Genomic DNA, 25,666 nt, shown 5'->3' with positions numbered 1-25,666 from the left:
GCCTCAGGGCCGGCCCGAGGAAAGAGTGCCTCTTCGAGGGAGGACGCGGACGACCAGGAGGAGGAGGGGGCGATGGTGGTCGGGGGCGGTGTCTGCAAGGAGCAGGAGCTGACCTACGAGCTGCAGCAGGGTTACCGCATCCTGGGCGAGTTTCTGCAGGAGAAGCACCGAGGCCTCACCTCCCCCTTCCTGCAGCCCTTGGGGGGCGTTGCCACTGGGGAGGAGGAGGCGGCGGCCGAGGGGCCGCGCAATGGGGGCCGGGGCAGTCGCGCCCTCCGGCAGCAGCCCGGGTCGGGCATGTGTCTGCTGAAGATGGAGGAGAAGTTCTCCAGCGGCCAATACGGTGGCATCACCGAGTTCGTGGCGGACTTCAGGTTGATGCTGGAGACATGCTACCGCCTGCATGGAGTGGACCACTGGATCTCCAAACAGGGCCAGAAGCTGGAGATGATGCTGGAGCAGAAGTTGGCGCTTCTGTCTCGGTGAGTGAGCCCCGTCCCTGGCGGGACTGACGGGCTGACACAAACACACCCTCGCACGTGTCCGAGGATGGGTTGGGCCAGGGGCCGGGGGGCGTCGCTGATAGGTGCTGAGTCGGTGCTGGAGAACCCCGGGAGGAGGAGCAGCGCTGGGCGGGGGCCCGCAGGGGTGTGGTGGGTGTGGGCTGAGAGAACCCTACGCCCAGACGTGAAGAATCTGAGACGGAAGCCGAGTCGCGAGTGCCGAAGAGCAGGTAAAGTTTTTAGAAGTAAAGTGAAATGGTGCCCGTAGGAAGAATTACAGGAGTAGGGAGAGGAAAAGTTTAAGTGGGATGGAAGTTGGACCTGCAACTTTTAGACAGTTTTGGCAAGAAAATTTTAAACGTTTTTGGAATGAAATACCGTTAGAAAATTAATTCTGGCTCGTGTAAAAGGGTGATTTCAGACTGTTAAAATAATAACTTTACTGCTCAAGTCGGCCATCGGAGATTTTATAGCGTGTAATTAAATGGTTAACAATTACTGTGGCGTACTCCTGGTCTTTTTTCTCAACTTCATCTGAGCAGACTGAAGTTTTGCATCAACACAAACTTTTTAATACGTTTCGGTATTGGTATCTATTCTACCAGAAGTCACAGGCAGTTCAGATGGCACGATGCTCTTGGTATACTCCACCCATATATCCAGAGTCAATTATTTTTCTTTCGTAAGAGGAAATAATATAGCACAGGAGGCTACTAAAATACACGTATTAACTTATAATTCTGTAATTGATAATGAGCCAAATTAATTTCTCTATCGGAAATTCTTCAGGAATAGAAAAATAATTGAATGTTGTTGGAAATCGTGGTTGAAGTGAACCAGTTGTTTGACTCTTTACTAGTGGAAGTGAACTTGAACAAGTCACTTTACCTTTTTGGCCTCAGTTTCTTCATCTGTAAAATGGGCATAATGACAGTACCTAATTAATGGGTTGCTGTAGGATTAAATGCATTAATAAATGTAAAGTCGAAAGTGCCAGTCCCATATAGTTAGCCCAAGATAAGTTTTAATCATTATAATACTAGTAGTGGTAGCTGAATAAAATGAATATTCTCATATCTGAAACTGGGAAGTGTACTAGCTTTTATCTAATAGCTCCTGAAAAGTTGTGTTAATTTTTTGGTCCTTGATTATAACTGTAATTTTAAAACAATCTAATCTGTCACTGGCTTCCCATATGCTGTTTTCGAGACTATCAGTGACTTCTTTCACTGAAAACAATGGTTAACATAGCGCTTGACTCATTAGGGCAGCTGTATTTAAACTAAGGAGCCTCTTCTTGAATCCATTCATAATGTAGGATTATTTGGTAATAGAATAATTCCCAAGTTTGTCTTGTATATTACTTTTAATATTTTATTTAGCGACATTATATTTGTGTAGTGTGTTCGTTACCCTTGTCTCCACAGTGTTTTATAGTTATGACTCACATAAGAAACAGTCCTTTCACACGTCATTATTTTTAAGTAGTAAAATATCTTCCAAATTGGTGTCACAAGATTTTAGATCTGGAAGAAACCATAGAGTTCTAGTCCAAGCATCTAGTTTTACAGATTGGAAACGGGTGTTTAGAATGAGGCTGGAGAATGGCTGCATCAAAGTGCTAAGAAGTTGCTTATAGGTTTGAATAAATTACAGGTGTTTTCAGAAACATTTTGTATGTAGTGTTTCTTAAGCCCTGCAAAAGAGCAGGGAGACTGTTTCTCTTCACATAAAGGTAAATTTCTGAATGCTTTGAATCATTCCTAGTGACTAATGTTCAGAATACTGTATTCCCATATGATCTAATAGAATCCATACTTAGAACTTAAAACATTCTTTTGTTTATAAACATAATAATGTATTTCTGATGTTCTTAGTCCAAGAGAGAGAAAATTCTTGCAGTTTAGGAGCAAAAAGTAATGTGATGGTCTCAAAGAGATAATTAAAAATTTGACTTCCTCAATTTTTTGGTATTTGATGTATACAAACATTTTGTAAATAACAGATTTGACAAACCACACTTGTAGATGCTAGAAAATCATTTCTTTTTCTGTACTAGCCTGCAATCTGAATCATTACTAAATAAATGCTTTGAGTGGGCACAACTTTCAGAAACCCATAGGTTATAACTGTTTTGTATGCAATTAGTAAATATAGATGCTCCAGAACAATATTCTATAGACTGGGCACATGAGTATGATTTTCAGCAAATAGGTGACTCAGATACCTTATTTATAAATAAGTGGTATATGGTATTTTAGTAATGAAAAACAGTCACTTAGATATTATCATTTGTTCTCTTTTGTCTTCTAGTATATGTTTGTAAGATATTGAATTAACCCTTATTTTGAAATTTACTGTAAGGAGAATTTTACAGCTGCTCCATACACTACTGAGCCTTTTAGTGAGCAAGAAATCACATACATTAGATATAGAGGGTGCCACATTATCATTACAGAGCAACCCAATAACATTAGTACCTTGAGCACATTGTATAACTTAAATCTCAGTTTCTTCATCTGTGCTATGAGAGTGTTGATTGTACAAATATGTATCTGCCAGAGTTGGACATTCAGAGCCCTGATATCAAAAGAGAAGTTCCCTACTCTTCAGTGGTGTATAGTTGAGTAGGGAAACAGATGCTTTTCAAAAGATGATGATTCTATAATGGAGTTAAAAGGTATAGAGAAGTTTATACTTGAACTGATTCTTAACGAAGTTGAAGATTGCTTCTGGATTTTTTTTGGAGGGTTTGAGAGGGGCATTCCAGAATGCTGAACTACAGTGAATGCAAGGCATCGAACAGCATAGTGTTTCTGGGTACTACAGGTACTTCGTCTGGCTACAGTATGGTCTCTCCAGGGTAGTGTCTGCTCTCTAGGAGGTATGCAGGATGACCAGTTGGGGAGAGGGAAGAAAATATCACAACTTTAGTATATTCTACTTTTGTTTTATCCTGTTAAAATTTCTAAATATTTTGGTCTGCTTTTTGTGGTGTTATAATAGGACTACATGTGTATGATCTATAAAAGATTTATAATTTGATCATATTTAATATAAGTGATATTTAGCAATATGTTTTATATATAATATTTGTGATAGAACTAGGGCTAAGACTTAGCATACTTCGTCTCAGAGTTGTATTTTAGAAGGGATCTCATTCATGTATTTGGGGCAACTGAGAGAAATAACAATTAGCATTAGAAATAGGGAGAAAATCAGCTACTAAGTGGAAATGAATAGAAAATACTTAATAGTTGGGAAGTTATGTCTAATAAGAATTTTTGCCTCTTCTGAATTTTAAATTATATTTTTGAAAGCTTTTAAATTTTAAAATATTTTTGAAAGCTTTAAGAATTTTGCTATGTAGTTTTAAAAGCTTGTAGTTATAGAAGAGGCATCGATGTGCCAGTGACCCCAGTAGTGCTGAACTTGAAATTTTAATTTTGGCCATTGAAAATAATATTTTGGTGAAAATAAGCTTGAATATTATATATCCTTGTTAAAATTACAGTTGATTTCTGAATTAAGTTGTTAAAAAGTGGTACATGTAATGGGCTGTTAAAAAAAAAGGCTTTCTTAAAATACAGCTAAAGATTATTTAGTTTTGTAATTGCTTTTTAGTTGGGCATGAGCGTACAAAAGCATCATCATGAAGCCTCAAAAATTTAAAAATAGAGGTTTCCAAATACAAGCAGTAATTGAAATACAAATGGATTTTGTACACTGATTTTAATCTCCTCTTCAGTTAAATTTGAAATTTGTTGACGTGTTTATTCTCAATTAAGATCAAAATCCAGAAAGTAATTGGGAATTTTAACAAGGTACTTCTTACTCCCTAGTAGTCCAACTCCCCCATCCCCACTGGATTCTGTAATTCTGTCTTTTTAATGTAAATCTAAAAATTGGGGCCCTTTGGTAATAGAATCTGGATTTGCTTCTTGTGCAGAACTATAGAATGTTAGAGCTTGATACTCCACGTAGTTCTATTTATTATAGTTGCCATTCTTCAAAAAGCAAAAAGTGCTATTTAAGAAGGTTCAGAAAATGTTTTAAGTGCAGTGATGAAAGGATGAAGGATTTCAACTAACAAGACATTTATTGAGCACCTGCTTTGTTCTATGACTTAAGGGACAATTCCTGGCCCAAGAAGTTTAAAAAAGGGTACATACACAGTTATGGTAAAATGTAAAATGTGTTAAAACTGATTTTCAAACTTGTTCCATTGTCAGAACACCTGGAAGTCATGGGACTGCTTTCAGAATATCCTGAAATATTGATATATTTAGTTGTATGATTTTTTGCTAGGGGATACAAAAGGCTTAAAACAAATTATGGAAGGAAACCCTTAATTGACGAGATTCTATCTAGTACCTAAGGTTTTTCTCCCTACGAACAAGGAGAACATAATCACTTTTGGATTTTTGATGGTATAGCTTGATTTCGATGCAGTCAAAAATCTGTGTCTAACTTGGCCCTCCGTAGGCTGTCTGTATACTTGGTTCCTCCCTATCTGGGGTTCTGCATCCGCGGATTCAACCAGCTGAGGATCCTGTAGTGCTATATAGTATTTACTATTGAAAAAGATCCGCGTATAAGTGGACTCACGCAGTTAAAACTCCTGTTGTTCAGGGATCAGCTGTATATTCTAAGCGTGCATACTCTGAGGACTACTGTGATAAGCTTTATTATAGAGTGTTAGGAGAGTGCAGAGGAGGGATCAACTACTCTGGGGAGGTGGGGAAGTTGGCATTGAAAAATATTTTATTAGATTTTATTCTAGAGGTAATAATTTTGGAAGGTGAGTAGACTATTGATAGGTGACGTTGAGGAGTTCATTAAACAATTATTTGACCTATGCTATGATAAGTAGTATGTAAAGCCCTGTAGTTACAATGATAGACATGACTTTATCCCTTACTTCAAGGTGGTAGGTAAACAATTACATGTATGGAAGCAGGAGAGTACAGTGTATTCCAGAGGAATAGTTTATACCCAGTGGTTGGTTAGAGTGTAGGATGATGAGGTACTGTCATGGCAGATAAGTCTAGAAAGGTAAGCTGGGACTAATTATGGAGGACCTTGTTTGCTTGCTAAGGAATTTAGAATGTAGACAGTGTAGATTCATCACGGGTTTTAGCTAAGGGAGTGACATGATTTTACTAGTATTTTGAGGTTTGAAGGCTGAAATGGAAGGAGAGAGAATGGAGAAAGGAAACCAATTAAAGGGCTCTGGAGTTAATACCATCAAGAGGTAATAAGCAGTAGAAACAAATAATAAATAAGGATACAAGAGAAGTAAATTCAGCAAGTAGAAGTGGTATAATGGCAAGCTATTGGATGTGGGTGTGATGGAGAGGATGAGGGCCAAAATAAATTTGAGCCCAGGTGATGGTGATGCCGAGGGAATGTGAGAGGAGCATGCATTTGAAGATGTGCAGCTCAGAATAATTAGAAGGCGGAATATGGAGCTCAGCAGAGTGACTAGAGCTAGATTAGAGGTGTTTAATGAGGAATTAACCTGCAGAAGGATGATGGTTGAAGAAATGGGAGGGAATGAGATTGCCTAGGACAGAGTCTAGTAAAAAAAACAAGGGGACCAAAGGCAGAACTTTGTGTAAGGATTGACTTATCTTAAATTTGGAAAGATTAGAAAAATATGATTGAAGTGTGTATAATGTGTATTAAAAACTGAAATACTGGGGCTTCCCTGGTGTAAAAAAAAAAAAAAAAAAAAAAAAAAAAAACTGAAATACTTAATTGAGAAGAGGCTGTTAAAGAAGCTGAAAAGAGTTTATTCTGGAATAAATAAAAGGTGTTAGTTGGAATATAGTAAACTTACAGACTTTAGTATTTTAGGAGATTTTGTTCCATTTGAAAATAATAATTTGGAAATGATTTAGATCTAATACAGTAAAAATGCCCTAATAGATTGTAGTGTGTTTTGCCTTAAAGTTCGTTTCTCATTGTATTTGTGCCCTTGTATTTATTTTTATTTCTAAGAAAAAAATTAGAGCAGGGAAAAGAAATCATGTTTTTGGAGAGAAGATTAGGTCCTTTTCATATTTGTGTTTTAGTTTTCAATTCCTCTCTAGGCTCTCTCCACAGGATTAGAGAACAAATAATAGCTGTTTTCATTTTCAAGGAACTTCGATAATAATATGAATCTTTAAAATATATATTAAATTACTTGAAGTCGTTGTTTTTTTTTTTTTTTTTTTTTAATGGGAAACACTAATAAACCCCAGTGGTAGTATTATATATAACCAAGCCCTTTGTTATATCATCTTCCACCCGGGACCCGTGAGTGTTACAAAATTAATCGTGCTTAGAAGTCAGGATACGGGCTTCCCTGGTGGCGCAGTGGTTGAGAGTCCGCCTGCTGATGCAGGGAACATGGGTTCGTGCCCCGGTCCGGGAAGATCCCACATGCCGCGGAGCGGCTGGGCCCGTGAGCCATGGCCGCTGAGCCTGCGCGTCCGGAGCCTGCACTCCGCAACGGGAGAGGCCACAACAGTGAGACGCCCGAGTACCGCAAAAAAAGAGTCAGGATATTAAGCATGTACACTTTGCAAAAAGACTTAGGAAGACCAATGAAGTATTAATAGTGGTTATTGCTAAGTAGAAAGATCCTGGGTATTTTTCATTTTCTTCTTTTAATTTTCTGTTATGTCCTAGATTTTCTATAATAAGCATATTACTTTTATAGTTAATAAAAGATTTTATTTAAAGGCAATTAGTATTTACAACTTTGAATAAAAATTGGGTTAAAAATATGTATCATCAAAGTTTTAAGGCAGTACAGTCATGTTAAATGTTGTAACTGGGTGGTACAGCTGTGGATGATTAATTTTCCCTTCCACTTTCTACTTTTTTTCTACAATGACCATGTGTTACTGTTGTTATTTTTTATAATACCATTCAAAACTTAAAATCTACAGATTCTGTAAGTGCAGTTTTAAAGGGTTGGAATAGCTAGTGCTAAGAACTCACCCCAAACTTTCATATTTAAAGCTTTTGAGTAGAGCCATCTGAATGTACCTTCAGACAAAAATAACTCTCTGATAGTTTCTTTTATATCTCTTCAAATGTTAGTACATCTGGGGATTTAGACCTTTTCATTTCTGTCTAGGCATCCCTCTAAAAGATAAAAAAAAAAAAAAAGATGAGAATACAGATTGAGATAAACCAGTTTAAGGTAAAACTATTTACCTCTTGCTATACTTTATAAGTACTACTTTACTAATATTGCTCTTTTGTGGGAGTTTAAGCCTTCTAAATTAGAATCAGTGAAAAAACATTGCCAAGATATAATGCAGAAAGTGTTTGAGTTGCTATTTAGCAGACGAAGTGTTTTGTGGATCTTCTATTTCCAAAAGATAGCCCCCTTTCTCTTTCAGATACATCTCATCTGCTAGATACCATTTCTTCAAATGGTAACATCCCAGTTTATAATAACTACAGTTTGGGTTTGCAAAAGCTTTAAAGGTAAACAGTTTTGTTCCAGTTTTACAATCTATACTAGCCTAGTACATTGACTTTTATGATAATGGTGTGCATTCTCAGCTTTTTGAAGTTGAGATCAGAAAGAAAATCTCTCTTACAAAATGTGCATGCAGGTAGAATACTGGATTTTCCCTGTGGCATTTCATGCTTTATGTCTTTAAACTGCTTTTCAATTTCAATAGTAGATTGCCTATCAAATACAGTAAAGGATACAGTAAAGGATATAATTGCTAAATATACAATTCCTGGTGAATTCAGGGTCTATTCTCATGTTTGTTCTAAAAATAAGAACAAATCCATTTCATTTTGTGCTGAGAAGAGAAATCATCTCAAAAACTTATTACATAGAAATGTTTTCCCTTAGAAATAGTTATAGATTGTTTCCATGTTAGCCCACAAGCCCAATTTTTAACATACGAATTATTAAAATTGGAAGATAAAAATATTAGAATATAAACAGTAAACAAAATTGAAAACATTTTTTTCTTTTTAATTTTTAATTTATTTTTTTTTTGGCTGCATTGGGTCTTCGTTGCTGTGCGCAGACTTTCTGGTAGGGGCGAGTGGGGGCTACCCTTTGTTGTGGGGCATGCGGGCTTCAGTAGTTGTGGCACACGGGCCCAGTAGTTGTGGCTTGTGGGCTCTAGAGCACAGGCTCAGTAGTTGGGGTGCACGGGCTTAGTTTCTCTGCGGCATGTGGGATCTTCCTGGGCCAGGGCTTGAACCTGTGTCCCCTGCATTGGCAGGCAGATTCTTAACCACTGTGCCACCGGGAAGCCCCTGAAAACATTTTATATCTCTCTTGAATACTTGTGCTTGAGGAAAAGCAGGTTTAAATTTGGCTCTCTTCTCACAGATAAACTAGTTTCCTGGTTCCCTCCTTTCTTCTGTTGTTGCTGCCTTATCTGCAAGGCTTTCCCTCTGTCTTAACCTTCTTTGTTTTCTTTCATAGCATTTATTTCAACCTCACATACAATATGATTTATATATCTTTTTCTTCTCTTTCACTAGAATATAAAATCTATAAGGGCAGGGACTTTTTCTGCTTGGTTTGTTGCTGTTTGACTTCTATAAATGTTGATTTAGAATTAAGTGGTTATAAGGTCTTCAGGTCATTTTCAAAAGTGTTTGGGGCTTGTCTCTCAAAAGGTGTTTCCCAGATCACCAGTGTAAGAATTGTGTTAAAGGCAGATTCCTTGATCCCAGAATAGCATATTTAAATCTGTTAACTTAGAATCTCAGGGTGGGGATTAGGAAGCTACACTTTTAATAAACTCCATAAATGATTTTTATGTACAATAAAGTTCTAGGAGTGATACTTCAGGATATAGTAACACTGTTTCATGATTGATTTCCCATCAGAATTAAAATTTTTTCTCTCATTGGAGTATTTTTTTATCACTGCTTTTATACTTGTCAACATTTATTAGCTTTGTATTTTGGGTTATAGAATGAAGGGAAGGTAGGAGAGAATTAAGAAGCAGATTCATATATTCATGTCTTCATGTGGAATACAGCTTAGAAGTAAGTGGTAACAAGTGAGGGATAGTGTTGGGGGAGGGGTGAGGAGGCATGCTACTAAAGAATGGAAAGACCTTGGAAGTCATGTGTTTGTCATAGACTATGACACAGAGCAATCTCTATTTTAATTTAGAATTATGTTAAAGTATTCTATGAGAAATCCCTGTTACATAGGGCTAATGTGTTAAATAGTACCAAAATTTTAAAAAGCCTTAAGTTAAAGACCTAAGACTATTCCCGTCGCTTTTATTCATGTAAACCTATTTGTATGATCTTATATCATATATCAGCTGTGGATAATAATGCTGTTCTTTGTGTTTCTCATTTGATTTGGGGGAGCAATGAAAGGAGATCCAAGGTTAGCTCTCATAGCATTGCTCTGCACTATATCAGGCAGAGTAATATACTAATTGACCTCATAGTCTTTTGGTTGATTTTTAAATTTTGTGTTTCTCTTTTATAGTTCAGTATGAGTTCAAGCCTTTATAAAGTTTAAAGTTTTTAATTAGAGTTCTAAAACATCCCCTACTCCATACAGTATGCCAAAGTGTGTGTGGGAGTATGCGCAGGTGCCTACATTTTAGTTCTTCTAGGGAGAGGGTACAGAACTTTATTAGGTCAGCAGAGGAGCACAGAGCCAAAAAAAGCTTAAGAACCATAGTTTTAAACCACAGAATTAACAAACATCCAATAAATTATGATGATGTTTGGTTAGAGAAAATTCCAGTTAATTGAAGGAAAAATTAGGCCTTTAACAGAAATAACAGAATTTGAATAGTACCTGAAGATAAATATTCTTATGTTATGCCTGTGTTTATTCTATGAGGTGTTCAAAGAGACTTTATTAAGTAATAGTTTTGCTCTGCATTAAATTAAGAGGAAAAATGTCCTGGAAATAGCTCCCTTGGTATTCTAGAACTCTGAAAGAATTAATATATGGCTTACTGTACTGAACATGTCTTAACTTTGTGAGTAAAGTGAGTTTAATTCTGGTTTTGCCAGTGACACTTGTGTTGAACTAGACATTGGCTTTCTCTAGAATTTCATTTACAGTCATTGGCTGTTAACTTCATCAAATTCAGAGCAATTTCAAAACATCTGGAGTGCCTTCTTGTCTACTTGTCTGTTTCTTTTTTCTATGTCTAGTGAAATCCTAATTATTTTCTGAGGCTCAGCTTAGATTTTACTTCCTCTATGAAGCCTGATACAGAATTAATTGCTTTTTTCACTGTATTCCGTGATTCTTTGTTTTGCATTTGGTTATAGCACTTAAAAAATTTATGGTAGTGATGTGTCTGTCTATCTGTATTATGATGGTAGTTGTTTGGTAATTCTTGAACTAATGAAATAAATGAGCTAATAAAAATCAAATAAATATTCGGTTATATCAAGTCAGAATTGCTGCTTGTTTTTAAAAGACTCAGCAGTCATCTCCTCAGGAAAACTTTGCACATTTCTTCCCCCCTCTTCTTTTCAGCTTGGTTATATTCTTCTGTTCTTAACCCACTTTTTGTATTCGTATGATTTGTATTGAAGTTTTTGAATACCATGATATTGAAGTTATCTGTTTGCCTCACCAAAGTTTAAGATTTTCTTACGCATTTCTGTGTTTCTAGAAATAAGCTCTTCAAGTGCAGAGAAACTCAGTATGTATTAATTGGGTTGAATTCAGATACCATATCCTCTCTTAAGGGATGGGTACAGTATTTAAAAGCATAATAGAAGGTAGTGTATGGTTAATGTAGTAAGACAGGTACTGTTCCTTATATTAAACATATATTTACAGTGCTTATTATTTGATAGGCAGTGTAGAGGTATTCGAGATGAAAACGGAAAGACAGGAGTTGATAAACTAAGTTGATGTAGAGGTCATTCCAGGCAACAAGAATAGCATATTCAAAAGTGCAAAGGCAAAAAATCACTGTATATAGCTAGGGAATGGTCAGTAGTTTAGTTTGGCTAGAGTGCTAGTTATATATAGAAAAGTAATGACAGCTGTGAGTGGAAGGACCAGCTTATGGAGCCAGATCATAGAGGGCCTAATATGCTGTGCTATTAAAGAATATGATATTCCATTTTAGTGACTTATTAAATTTCAAGCTTTCAAGCTAGAGAGTTACAAGGAACACATAGATGAGATGAATTAGAAGAGAAAACTAACGTCAATTTGATTTTTCCCATCCCTTAATTTTCACCTTTCTTAATTTTAATTTTTTATTTTGCTTCTCTTAGCAGATTATATAGAAATGTATCTGAAAAGATATGTTTTTTTAAAATTAGTCATCCATTTTATACACATCAGTGTATACCTGTCAATCCCAATCTCCCAATTCAACACCCCCCCACCCCCCGCCACTTTCCCCCCTTGGTGTCAATACGTTTGTTCTCTATTTCTGTGTCTCAATTTCAGCCCTGCAAACCAGTTCATCTGTACCATTTTTCTAGGTTCCACATATATGCGTTAATATATGATATTTGTTCTTTGCTTTCTGACTTACTTCACTCTATATGACAGTCTCTAGGTCCATCCACATCTCTACAAATGACCCAATTTCGTTCCTTTTTATGGCTGAGTAATATTCCATTGTATATATGTACCACATCTTCTTTATCCATTCGTCTGTCGAAGGGCATTTAGGTCTTAGGTCTTAGGTCTTCCATGACCTGGCTATTGTAAAGAGTGCTGCAATGAACACTGGGGTGCATGTGTCTTTTTGAATTTTGGTTTTATTGATTTGCGTATATTGAAGAATCCTTGCATCCCTGGGATAAATCCCACTTGATCATGGTGTATGATCCTTTTAATGTGTTGCTGGATTCTGTTTGCTAGTATTTTGTTGAGGATTTTTGCATCTATATTCATCAGTGATATTGGTCTGTAATTTTCTTTTTTTGTAGTACCTTTGTCTGGTTTTGGTATAAGGGTGATGGTAGCCTCATAGAATGAGTTTGGGAGTGATCCTTCCTCTGCAATTTTTGGAAGAGTTTGAGAAAGATGGTTGTTAGCTCTTGTCTAAATGTTTGATAGAATTCACCTGTGAAGCCATCTGGTCCTGGACTTCTGTTTTTTGGAAGATTTTTTAATCACAGTTTCAATTTCATTACTTGTGATTGGTCTGTTCATATTTTCTATTTCTTCCTGGTTCAGTCTTGGAAGGTTATACCTTTCTAAGAATTTGTCCATTTCTTCCAGGTTGTCCATTTTATTGGCATAGAGTTGCTTATAGTAGTCTCTTAGGATGCTTTGTATTTGCAGTGTCTTTGTAACTTCTCCTTTTTCATTTCTAATCTTATTCACTTGAGTCTTCTCCCTGTTTTTCTTCATGAGTCTGGCTAATGGTTTATCAATTTTGTTTATCTTCTCAAAGAACCAGCTTTTAGTTTTATTGATCTTGAAAAGCTAGGAAGAAGAGACAGACAGTATTTTCTTTTGCCAAATAATTTAGATAATACACTAGATTTAAATATGTAAATAAATAATTTGAGTTGGACTTAGTTTTGTTTCTTTAATTGGATAATTTCAGTCTTCTTACAGTTCTCAGAGGAAAAAAATTACGTTAAATACAGAATTTTACCAATTTAAGGTACTATATCTTCCAAGTTATTTTCTACAACTTTGTTTACCAGTAACCAAAAAAATGAATAGGACAAATATAATTAATAAATTGCAAATACATATTGATAATATCAGCTGGTTGTGCTTAATTTGACAGCTTGGTTTTTATAGACCCAAACCTGTATTTTTTTTTTTTTATAAATTTATTTATTTATTTATTGGCTGAGTTGGGTCTTCGTTTCTGTGCGAGGGCTTTCTCTAGTTGCGGTGAGCGGGGGCCACTCTTCATCACAGTGCGCGGGCCTCTCACCGTCGTGGCCTCTCTTGTTGTGGAGCACAGGCTCCAGATGCGCAGGCTCAGTAGTTGTGGCACGCAGGCTCAGTAGTTGTGGCTCACGGGCCCAGTTGCTCCGCAGCATGTGGGATCTTCCCAGACCAGGGCTCGAACCCGTGTCCCCTGCATTGGCAGGCAGATTCTCAACCACTGCGCCACCAGGGAAGCCCCCAAACCTGTATTTTTAACAGATAGATACTTATAAGAACATCATCTTAAAATAAATATCATAACATGCTAAATAAAAGATGGTAGAAACATTTTAATATATTAAATATGACATTATTTCATGGTGATCCACAGAACCATTTATATCCTCCAGTTTATCTGAATCCCTGATTATGATACAATTGCCAGTACATTAGTAAGTTCCTCTACTTACTAATTCCATGGTAGGGAATTTGGTTGGTAGTGAAATTGAAATCAAGTCTTTTTTTTAAGTTTTATGGCAAGTGTGTAAATGATAAGATAACTGAGATCTATTTTAATTTTTTATTAGCAGTTTAAGTCCTTTTTTACTAAGAGTTAACATTTATTCATTTCTTTCTATATGCTAAATACTCTGCTAAGCATTCTATTCAGTACATGCTCTTTGAAGAAGATTTAAAAAAAATAGGAATATGTCAAAAAATAAAAATCACCTCTCCCATCAGATATCACTTGTTAGCCTTCTTTATCTCATCTGTATACATATGTATCATTTACTTTCATATACACACACAAATTCAATACAAAATACGGATTTTCCACTTATAGTTTATATATTTTGCCACATATTCTGCTTATCACTTACTAGATTTGATTTTACTTGTTACTTGATTGTTGTGTGTGAATATTGTTACATGGAAAACTATACACGAACGGGATAGCAACGGTAGGACCCTGTAATGATGGTTTTGGTTTTTTTTTTTGTTTGACCCTGTAGTTTTTTCTTGTAAGAAATTTATTTTTTGCCATGTGGATTAGCTATCTAGTGCTTTGTTTGGCTACCAACAACAAAAAAAATGACAAGACTTTTTACAAAAAATTTGCCTAACTCATTAAGAAATAGGTTGAAGCCATCAGTCATGGCATGATGAGTTTGTGAGATTTATAGTAAGAATATACCTTAAAACTATTTAAAAATGTTTCCAGTCACACACATTAGTTCCTAATGTTTTCGTTACTTTATAACTATCCTTTTCAACAGTACTTATGATTAAGTTGCCAATTAAGAGCAGGGAGTAGAGATAGCCTGTTTTGGCTGCCTTATTAAATGCTATCCTATGTTACTCTGTTTGAAAGGCTTTATCTGTATTAACTTATTTAATCCCCACAACTCTTGAAGTAATTAATGATTTACATAACCTGTTTTACAAATGAAGAAATGAGACACAGAAAAATTAATTTGCCCAAACAAATTAGTGGCAGAAGCTGGATTTGAATCCAGACTGTTTGGCTCCAGAGCCCAGGTGCTTAATCACAGTGCTTGCTGCTTATGAGCAAGAGTTGAAGGGATTGAGAGAAAGGAGCCTTCTACCTGAAAGAGAGACTGGGGAGAATAGGATCATTAAAGATTTCAAGGTGGAGGGAACATTTAGATACTTGTGGTGGTGGGATTGACAGTATGTATTTGCAGTATAAATTATTGAAAATAAGTATGCATATAAAGTATAACAACTGTGAAAATCTGAAGGAAATAGTGTAACTAATGTACGTGGACTTTGCTTCGCAATCCAGTGATTAGTATTTGTCTTATTGGTAGTTTATTAATTTACAAAATAATGTGTACACATCTTAGTGGCAAAAAGTTAAACAATACAAGAAGTATTACAATAAAAATGTCTCCTCTACATTTTTCTGGTCCCCTAGTAAAATAGGCTACGACTGTCACTAGTTTCTTGTATTCAACTGGGTGTCTCAGTTTTTTGTTTTGGGGGGTTCTTTTCTGTTTGTGTGAGCTTTATTTTTTAATTGAGGTGTAAGTTGGTTTACAATACTAGTTTCAGGTGTACAACATACTGATAAAAAATTTTTATAGATTATATTTCATTTAAATCTATTATAAAATATTGGCTATATTTCCTGTGTTGTACAGTATATCCTTGTAGCTTATTTATTGTATACATAGTAGTTTGTACCTGTTAATCCCCTGTCCCCACTGGTAAACATTAGTTTGTTTTCTATGTCTGTGAGTCTGTTTTTGTTTTGTTATATTCATTCATTTATTTTTTAGATTTCACATATAAGTGATATCATACAGTAATTGTCTTTCCCTGTGTGACTTATTTCACTAAGCATAATACTCTCCAGGTCCCATCTTTGTTGTTGCAGATGATGAAATTTCATTCTTTTTTATGGCTAAGTATTCTGTTGTGTATATATATGTACACCATATCTTTTTTATCCACCCATCTGTTGATGGACACTTAGGTTGCTTCCATATCTTGGTGATTATAAATAATGCTGCTATGAACATTGGGATGCATGTATCTTTCCAAATTAGTGTTTTCAGTTTCTTTGGATCTATACCTAGGAGTGAAATTGCTGGATCATATGGTAGTTCTATTTTTAGTTTTTTGAGGAACTCCATACTGTATTCCATACTTGCACCAATTTACATTCCCACCAATGATGTACAAGGGTTCCCTTTGCTCCACATCCTCACCAGCATTTGTTATTTGTGGCCTTTTTGATAATAGCCATTCTGACATGTACGATGATATCTCACTGTGATTTTGATTTCCATTTCTCTGATGATTAGCAACATTGAGCATCTTTTCATGTGCCTGTTGGCCATCTGTATGTATTATTTAGAAAAAAGTGTATTCAGGTCTTCTGCCCGTTTTTTAATTGGGTTGTTTTTTTGATATTGAGTTGTATGAGCAGTTTACATATTTTGGATATTAACCCCTTATCAGTCATAATATTTATAAATATTTCCTCCCATTTAGTAGGTTGTCTTTTCACTTTATTGGTGGTTTCCTTTGCTGTGCAAAAGCTATTAAGTTTAGTTAGGTCCCTTTTTTTATGTTTTGCATTTGTTTCCTTTGCTTTAGGAAAGGAAATATTGGAAAGGAACTATTGCTATAGGAAAGGAAATATTAAAAATATTGCTATGAATTATGTCAAAGAGTGTTCTGCCCCTGTTTTCTTCTGGTAGTTTTATGGTTTTCCACCTTACATTTAGTTCTTTTATTATTTATTATTTGGCTGCGTTGGGTCTTAGTTGCAGCATGTGGAATCTTTGTTGCCATGTGCAGGATCTTCGTTGTGCCACGTGGGATCTTTAGTTGCAGCATGCGGGATCTTTTTTTTTTTTTAGTCGTGGCATGTGGGATCTTTAGTTGCAGCAAGTGAACCCTTAGTTGCAGCATGTGGGATTTAGTTCCCTGACCAGGGATCGAACCCAGGCCCCCTGCTTTGAGAGAGCAGAGTCTTAGCCACTGGAACACTAGGGAGGTCCTACATTTAGTTCTTTAATACATTTTGAGTTTATTTTTGTATATGGTATAAGAAAATATTCTAATTTCATTATTTTACAGGTAAGCTGTCCATTTCCTTCCAGGACCACTTATTGAAGAGACTGTCTTTTCCCCGTTACATATTCTTACCTCATTTGTCGTAGATTAATTAACCATAAGTGTGTGGGTTTATTTCTGGGCTCTCTATTCTGTTCCATTGATCTATGTGTCTGTTTTTGTGCTAGTACCATACTGTTTTGATTACTGTAGCTTTGTAATATAGTCTGAAGTCAGGGAGCCTGATACCTCCAGCTCTGTTCTTCTCTCTCAAGATTGCTTTGGCTTTCCAGTGTCTTTGCGTTTCCATACAATTTGTCAAATTATTTGTTCTAGTTCTGTGAAAAATGCTGTTGGTATTTTGATAGGGATTGCATTGAATCTGTAGATTGCTTTGGGTAGTATGGTCATTTTAGCAATATTAATTCTTCCAGTCCCCGAACATGAAATATCTTTCCATCTTTTTGTGTCATTTTCAGTTTTTTTCATTAGTGTCTTATCGTTTTCCAAGTACAGGTCTTTTACCTCCTTAGATTTTTTCCTAGGTGTTTTATTCTTTTTGATGTGATGCAAAATGGGATTGTTTATTTCTCTTTCCAATAGTTCATTGTTAGTGTATAGAAACTCAACAGATTTCTGTATATTAATTTTGTATTCTGCATCTTTACTTAATTCATTGATGAACTTTAGTAGTTTTTGTTGGTGTCTTTGGGATTTTCTGTGTATAGTATCATGTCATCTGCCACCAGTGACAGTTTTACTTATTTCTTTCCAATTTGGATTCCTTTTATTTCTTTTTATTTTTTGGTTACTGTGACAAGGACTTCCAATACTATGTTGAATAAAAGTTAGCCAATTCAAATTTTAACATGTTCAAAACTGAACTTTAGGTTTGTTCTTTTGTTTTCCTTTTCTAAGCCTGTTCTTACCTTCTGAGCAAATGACTCCACTGTCTGGGAAGTTGCTGTGGCCCAAAAACATGATTTTTTAATTGATTCTTCCTTTTCACTCATTTCTCTTGTTAAGCATATCAACCATTTCTGAGCTTTCTTCCTCTAAAGTATATTTTAAATTTTGCCCATTTCTTTTCACTGTCACCACTTAAGTACAAACTATTATCATCTCTTGCCTGAAATACTGCTATAGTTTCCTGACTTGTTTTTCCTGCTTCTGCTTTTTCCTCCTTGAGTCCATTTTCTACCTGGCAGCCATGGTGAACTTTAAAAAAAATGTACATTGAGAAGTCAGAACCCTGCATCAAGCACTTCATTGGCACTTAGGCTATAGTAAGGAGTTTGGCTTACTGTTCTTTATATACCTACCAAGCCATTTCTCACCTCAGGACCTTTATACTTCCTTTTTGTTTTATCTAGAACACTCTTATTCCCAGGGTTTTCTTTGGGTTTCTGTTTGCTTATTTTTGTTTGTTTGTTTTGGTCATGGATGGCTCCTCCTCTCATTTTCCTCAGAGAAATTATTCTTCACAGAACTTACAGTATATTATAGTTAAGACTTATGTGTATGTGTATGTATTTCTTTACTCTTTTTTGGTGTGTCTTCTTACTAGCGTGTAAGCTCAGCAAGGAGGAATCTTGCCTGTAAGTGTTGATGCCAACACCTGTCTCAGTATCTATGTGTATTTAATATTGAATAAAGGAATAAATGAATGAATGAACAAATACATGGATCTGTCTGGAATTTGTTTTGGTCAAGGGGTGAGGTTGAAATCCAGCTTTATTTTTCTCTCACATCCAGCTACTTGTCACAGCATCACTTTTTTCCATTGCTTTGGTATACCATTTTTGTAATATATTAAAGTCCTGGTGTATTTGGATCTACTTTTGAACTGTCTCCACTACTGTTGGTATGTCTAACTATTCAACTTCTTGTATTAAATTTATTACTGTGACTTTAAAATCCACTTTAATATCTGGTAGGATGAGTCCTCTGTCAAATGATTTTTTCTGAATTTTCCAGAAATGAAATTTTCATGTTTTTGTTTTTACATAAGGTACTTTTAATACTTTTTAATAGTATAAAATAGTATTGTGGACTCAGCATTTGCACCACCCATGTTTTGGTCACTTGGCATAAGAAATATTTGGGAGATGGAGAGATCAGCCAAGATGGCAGAGTAGAAAGACCCTAAGCTCACCTCCTGTCATGAGCACACCAAAATCAAACTATTCGCAGAACAACCATCAGTGAAAAAGACTGGAACCTACCAGAAAGGATCTTCTACTGCTAAAGACATAAAGAAGGAACCACAATGAGATGGAGTTGAATGATTATTGTCAAAGATAGAGACGTCTCCACGGAGGGAGAGATCTGACTTGGATTTTGAAGAAAGGAAGGGAGCTCACCAGATGATAAGGGGAAGAAAGAACAGAGAGACTGATGCAGAGGTGCAATACCAAGCAGCACATCTGGATAAGGAAATCATCTCCATCATTTCAGCATGGCTGGAAAATGCAAGAGAGCAGAAAGTACCTGGAAGACAAAGACCACTGTCTTCTGAATCCCCAGTACCCAAAGCAGAGCCTGGCACCCAGAGGTGCTCAGTAAAAGTTTGTGGAGTGAGTGAGTGATGGAATGACAGCAACAGGACCAGATAGAGGGTCCTGTAACCCATGCTGGACCTTGCAAAACCCAGAGCACAAGGTGATAATTTAATCAGAAGAAAGATATAATTCAGAAATGAATTCTTAAAATGTTTGTTTTTAGTTATGTGACCCAGTGGAGGTGTTAGCTAACCCTGTGGTGGTAATAATGTTGCAAAATATATGTGTATCAAATCAACACATTGTACACATTAAACTTACACAGTGGTTTATGTCAATTATATCTCAATAAAGGAGGGGAAAATAAAATATTCATTTTTAAATTAAAAACGTGAGAGAACAGCAGGAATTAGTAGTTTGTGTGGAATAAGAATGACATTCTTTCCATTCTTGAAATGCACAATAAAGAAAGAGGTTGGTAGCATTGCTTATTTTCTGTGAACACCATAATGTACACTTGCCACATCCTCCTAATTTCAGTTAAGTCTTCAGCTCTTGTTAGGTGCCTACATCTGTTTTTTATGACCTCTTATTTCAAGTAGGTAGAGGCAAGACTCGCCCCAGCTTTCCCATCTTTCCTCTTTGTGTCTGTGTCACATCTGAAAGTATCTTGAATTTACAGTGTTCTACTTTAAATCCTCATCAGTACTTGGCAGATATTTAGAGGAGTTAGCCAAGAAAAGGAAGCCAAGCTATCTACCTGCCCACTTTGCAGACTTGTCACAGCTTTAGTATCTTCTAGGGAACATGAACATAACCAGACTATATGAAAGGACCTAGGGAGCCCTCTGTTCTGCCTGTACTGAAAACTCATGACTGCTTCTATATGGTAAGGATTAGCTGTAGTGGTAGTAAAATGTTCAACAGAACAGCCCTAACTTACTAAAAATGCTTATCAGAGTTGTTGAGGTTGGTAAGGCACTTCTCAAGTATCCTTCCTATGTAAATAAAAACTTTACATTTACCTTTGTCCCTTCCTTAAATTAGAAAGGCAAAATCAAGAAATGGAAATTTATTCTAAGCAGAATGTTTGGTTTTCAAAAAATTAGTTATGGTGGTCTTTGGTTGTTATTTAGGGAAATTATGTCACTTATTTGGTGCCACTTCAGGTATGAACAAAGACTTTGAAAGATTTTTTAACTGAAAGATTTTTTAACTTACAAGGTTCTTTGTAATTATTCCCTTATTAGTTTTCCATACTAATGAATGCCTTCTTGCTTAATCCTTGGTTTTTACTTAGTACTTTTTCCATCTATCTGGAGAACTAAATAGTTTAGATCACTTGATACTTAAAACTTTTCTCCTTTGGTTGTTATTGTGATGTTTCTTCTTTTTTTTTTTTTGGCCATGCCATGTGGCTTGTGGGATCTTAGTTCCCCGGCCAGGGATCGAACCTGGGCCACTGCAGTGAAAGCGCTGAGTCCTAACCACTGGACCATCAGGGAATTCCCTTATAGTGCTGTTTCTTAACTTAAACTGTTGTCTTTTGAGTCTTCCTCTTCTTTTGCTATGTTTTTCTTTATAATTATGGATAATCCCTAAAGTTATGCCTTTAGGTCATATCTCCCTATATTTATTCCTCTGTGGAGAGACTCTTTTTTATGACTTTCTAAGACTCTCAAATCGATATCTTGAGGCTTTCCTTTTGTTTTAGCTTCATATTTCTGTCCATAGAACTTTCCTAGCTGGTTGTGCAAGTGTTATATCAAAATGTTAGAAACTAAGTGTATTTCTAACCCAGGTCTCCTTCCCAATTTTCATATTTTTCTTTTCAACTTTAACATTTTTTTCAGTGGTGTCACCATTGTTTCAACCCAAATATATGCGAACTGTCAGCATGTTCACTGCTGAATCCCTGTTGCTCAGTAAATATTTTGAATGAACGAATTTGAATAATATGAATGAATATTTTTCTTCTTAATTAGTATTTCTTTTCCACTCTTTCCTACCTATCTAAAACTGTTCTTTCTGCAAAGTCCAGTTTAAGGTCTGGATAAAAGAGTAATCAGATGGTATACAGAGGTTGAGTGAATAAGAAATGAAAAATATCACTTGAATTTCATAACTAGGAGGTCATTTGGGAAGAGGGATTTCAATAGAGTAGGTACAGGCAAATGACAGTTTGAGGTGTGAATGAAAGGTGAAATGGACCAAGGTTTAGATGTGGCTCTTCTCAAGGGGAATGGTTTGTTTTTAATAAAAACTTGGACATGTTTATATGCTAAAGGCAACTAGCAGGTAGAGGCTGAAGATCCAGGGGATAGTTAATGAAGTAAAAATTCTGAAAACCTACTGCAGGATTAGTTTTTGATAAGAGACACTTTTTTCACTGCAACTCAAAGTGCAGATACATTTTGTTTAGCTTCGGATAATTTTGTTTTTTGAGAATCAGGAAGTTAATCGAGCTCTTTCTTTAAAACTACCATTTTCTCTGTGAAATAAGTAATAAGCAAAGTCAACTGCTATATGATGATGGATAGTGAGGTGAAGTTTTTGAATAATGATGACATTTGAAGTTGCTGTTATGGAGAACCAAAGAGGGAGTTGACTTCCTTCAAAGAAGTAATCTTAGGCGAGCCCAGTTTAGGTTACAGTTAGACAATAAACTACCAGGTGGTGATTTTATTTCTCCTACAGTGCTTAGTAGTGGAGATACAGGCGTGAAGGACCTTTTTAGCTGAGATGCAAGAGAGAGATAGGGTGCCTGAAACAGAAAGATAAATTGGTCAAGAGAGATGAGATAGAAGAGGTTAGTCATATATGATGGTTCCCAACTTAGTTATCTATATGAATAGCTGAAAGAGGCTGAATTATGTGAGAGCAAATAAAGGAACCAAACAAGGGACTGGAGGTCTGGATGAAGATGAGTTTAAAATGCAAGGGGAATAAGAGTAACAATTGGGAGAATAGAAAGTAAAGAAGATCAAGTAGGAAATAAGTTTAACAATCTGTGATAAATGCTTTTTTTCTTTTCCTTTGTTGTGGATGAAGACTTCTTTGTTCCAAAACTGTTAGGGGTATCATATATAAGCTGGAGATGAGAGGAGTGGTCGCCAAACTTTTATGATTTGGCTTCTCAAGCAGAAAAGGTTTTGAATATGTACCCCTATTGTATGCATATTTATTTATAAATCATATATAGGTTCTTCTGTACTATTATGCTTTATATATTATAAAACGTATCACAATATATTAAACTAGATCCTGGAAATGAGAGATTAAGTATATTTTAAAATTTTTTAAATAATATTAATGTTATGAAAAGTTATTTTTGGTGAGGGCGTTTTTATACTTCATTAGTTTTGAAAATCTTGGTTTAATAATTGGCTGTAGAGTTATCTAAAAGGCTTGTTTTAAGTTGAGTTTATTTTGGTACTTGGTTTTAAAGACTGTTGTAGTTCAGAGCTCATAAAGATACACAAATCCAGATGGAAAAAGTGCATGACAGGCTGGGCTGACTACATAATGATGCTTATCTATCAAACATGCAAAAGTTTTTGTTGAAATCCACCAAAAAAAGTTCTGCCTTTCCTAATTTCAGTTAGTTGCTCTTGAAAACGAATACTAAGTTCCTGTTGTGCTGGATAATCTTCATTTGCACCTTCAAATCTATTCTCCACCCTTGTGCTCTATGCTCTGTGCCCCAGGAAGCTGATCTCTTAAGGACTGTTATAACTGGTCTGCCTTGTTTTCTGGCTTCTGATTGGGTTCAGTCAGTTGGAGGCACTGACAGAGAGGTAGGGATATTTATTCTAACAGCTTCTTCTTTGCTGGGCTTCAGTAACTGCATCATCATCATCGTGTGGCCCTCCTCTACAATGACAGCTTCTTGGTTCTAGTAACTATTCCCTCCCCTTTCCCTGTTGAGCCTAGAGTGATAATCTCTCTAGCTAGTCCACGAGTGCTTCACCATCCCTTCCTAGTTTCCCTTAACCTTACCTGCACATTTGTAAATGGTGTCTTCATTAAACATCACCTCCTTTTGAGTATTATCTCTTTCTTGTCAGGACCCTGAGGGCTATATTGCATTTTAATATTTTTTTAAGTAAATGGGTTTAAAAAGTGACTGAAACTCTTCATTTGGAACATTTTAAAGCACATTAGATGATTCTGTTTCCAACTTTTAAGTGGACAGATAAACTTTTTATAGGTGACACTTCTACATTGTTTTGGTAATGTAAAATCATGTAATAGCGGAAACCTTTCCAATCGTCTTTTTATAGTAGAGGGTCAGTCCAAATATTAACCTTAAGTAAAACTTAATATTAGTTTACTTCCACCTTAATACTTATTTTAATAATTTTGAACAAAATTGCACCTCTGAATTCTGAAACTTGGAATGCATCAACACCACAGAAAAGACCTTTTCATGCTTTCTTTGTGAGGGGAAAAAAAAAAGAAAAAGGGTAACTATAAAACTCAGTGAATCAACCATAATTATTGCTTAGCTTTTGCTTATAGTTAGCAATCTGTTATTTTCAAAGTACTGTCAGACTGATTTCATGGAATAATTTTCCTAATAGGAAGGAAAACTTGAATTTTGGGAAGGGGGAGTTATTTTAGTGTATTATTTGATTGCTGATTATCTGACAATTCTTATTTGGAGGTGAGACTTATTTTCATCTTATTTTATTGCCTTTTATTCTCTGATGTATGAAAACTCAAGTACTAGTTAGTAACAAATGTTTAATCAGTGTTCTTTTACTGTGGACAAAATAGATGAGTAGAATTTTTCAACTTTATGTGTGTAAATTTAAAATGAAAAATAAATGGTTTGGCTTGTATCCTTCCAAATACTATATCTATATACCACAGTTTGAGGCTCTGAAGGTAATAACAGCCATTAACAAAACAAAGTGCTTATCCTCCTGGAGCTTTCATTCTGGTGAGGATATGGATAATTACCAAATAAATAGATAATATATGATAAGTAACATGAAGAAAAAGAAACCAGAGTAAAACAATAGAGAATGACAGGGAATCCTTTACAGGATTCTTTAAAACTACCATTTTCTCTGTGAAATCAGGAAGGTCCTCTCAAATATGGTGATATTTGAATACAGATTTGAATGAAGTGATAGTGCCTAGCCATACAAATATCTGGGGGGAAAGTGCCTTACAGGAGAGCGATCAAGTGCAAAGCAGATGTTGGTGTGACTGAGAATAACAAGACTTTTGTGGCCAGAACACAAAAAGCTAAGGTCAGAGTTACAGAAAATAGGGTCTGAAGAGGTAGATGAGGGCCATATCATACTAACTCTTGTAAGCCATCAGAACTTTGCATGGTATTTTAAGTATAACTGGAAGGCTTTGGAAGAGACAGAGCAGGGCAATGACATAATTTGATTGGCTTTTTAAAAGGATTACCTGGGTTGCAGCTTGAAGGATAGACTGGAGGGAGATCAGAGTAGAAGTCAGGAGACGTGTCACAAAGAGATTGAAGTAATCTAGGTGAGAGTTTGAACATGTACACAAGCACACACTACTGGATGCCATATGTATGTTTACATTTACTTGTATATAATTCCTTTTGGGGTAAAAAAATATATTTTACCCCAAAACAACTTCTTTACATTCAGCAGTGTAATGTGGACATCTTTTATAGTGAGTACATACAGATTTACCTGTTGCTTTTAATGGATCATGGTATTGCATGTTGTGATGTACATGACTTTATTTAACCTGTCTCCTATCGAAGGACATTTGTTTCCAGATTGTTCTTTTTGAATGACAAACAATACTTTGTGTGTGTGTGTTATTGCTCACAGTTGTGGATATATGTCTATAGGGTAAATTCCTAGAAGCATGATGGGTCAAAGGATGTGTGCACATTAAATCTTAATGATTATTACCAAATTGACTTCCAAGAAGGCTGTGCCAATTTTACATACCCACTAATGTATGAGAATTCTTTTCCTTAGACCCTTTCATCTTTATGTATTGATACAAGAGAAGCATCATCGTTTTCTTTGTATTTGGATTATGAATGATAAATATCAAAACTTATAAATTCTTATTTCTGATGAGTAATAAAGGATATTAATTCCTCTTTGTTATGAGAAAATACTGTTTAAAAAAGTAGTTTATAACTTCACCATCTCTACTTATAAGACTGAAGTTAAAGGGTAAAATTTAGTTTCTGACTTGTTTACATGACAGTTTATAAGCCATATGACTTATATTTC

General features: G+C 35.7%; 1 protein-coding gene and 1 non-coding gene across 4 annotated transcripts in view; one reads left to right on the top strand and one right to left on the bottom strand.

Moving 5' to 3' along the window:
- The first annotated feature begins 15 nt into the window (after window positions 1-15).
- BRD10 (bromodomain containing 10) overlaps window positions 16-25,666 on the top strand; it is a 96,854-nt gene continuing 71,203 nt past the window's right edge. For 2 of the 3 annotated variants that reach the window (XM_024734256.1, XM_024734255.1), the window contains exon 1: window positions 16-482. In XM_024734256.1, the coding sequence (XP_024590024.1) occupies window positions 73-482 (410 nt within the window). In that variant the 5' untranslated portion in view covers window positions 16-72. Of the gene's footprint in view, window positions 483-633; window positions 734-25,666 lie in introns of those variants that run through there. The other variant, XM_024734257.1, reaches the window with a different exon arrangement.
- On the bottom strand, window positions 20,855-20,926 carry TRNAE-UUC (transfer RNA glutamic acid (anticodon UUC)). Its single transcript has one exon. It is a non-coding gene; the product is annotated as a tRNA-Glu (tRNA).

This window comes from Neophocaena asiaeorientalis, unplaced genomic scaffold (genome assembly GCF_003031525.2).
Source record: "Neophocaena asiaeorientalis asiaeorientalis breed wild unplaced genomic scaffold, Neophocaena_asiaeorientalis_V1.1 scaffold256, whole genome shotgun sequence".
NCBI lineage: Eukaryota > Metazoa > Chordata > Mammalia > Artiodactyla > Phocoenidae > Neophocaena > Neophocaena asiaeorientalis.
Note: the sequence above shows the minus strand (reverse complement) of the source record. Positions and strands in the feature narration are given on the sequence as shown.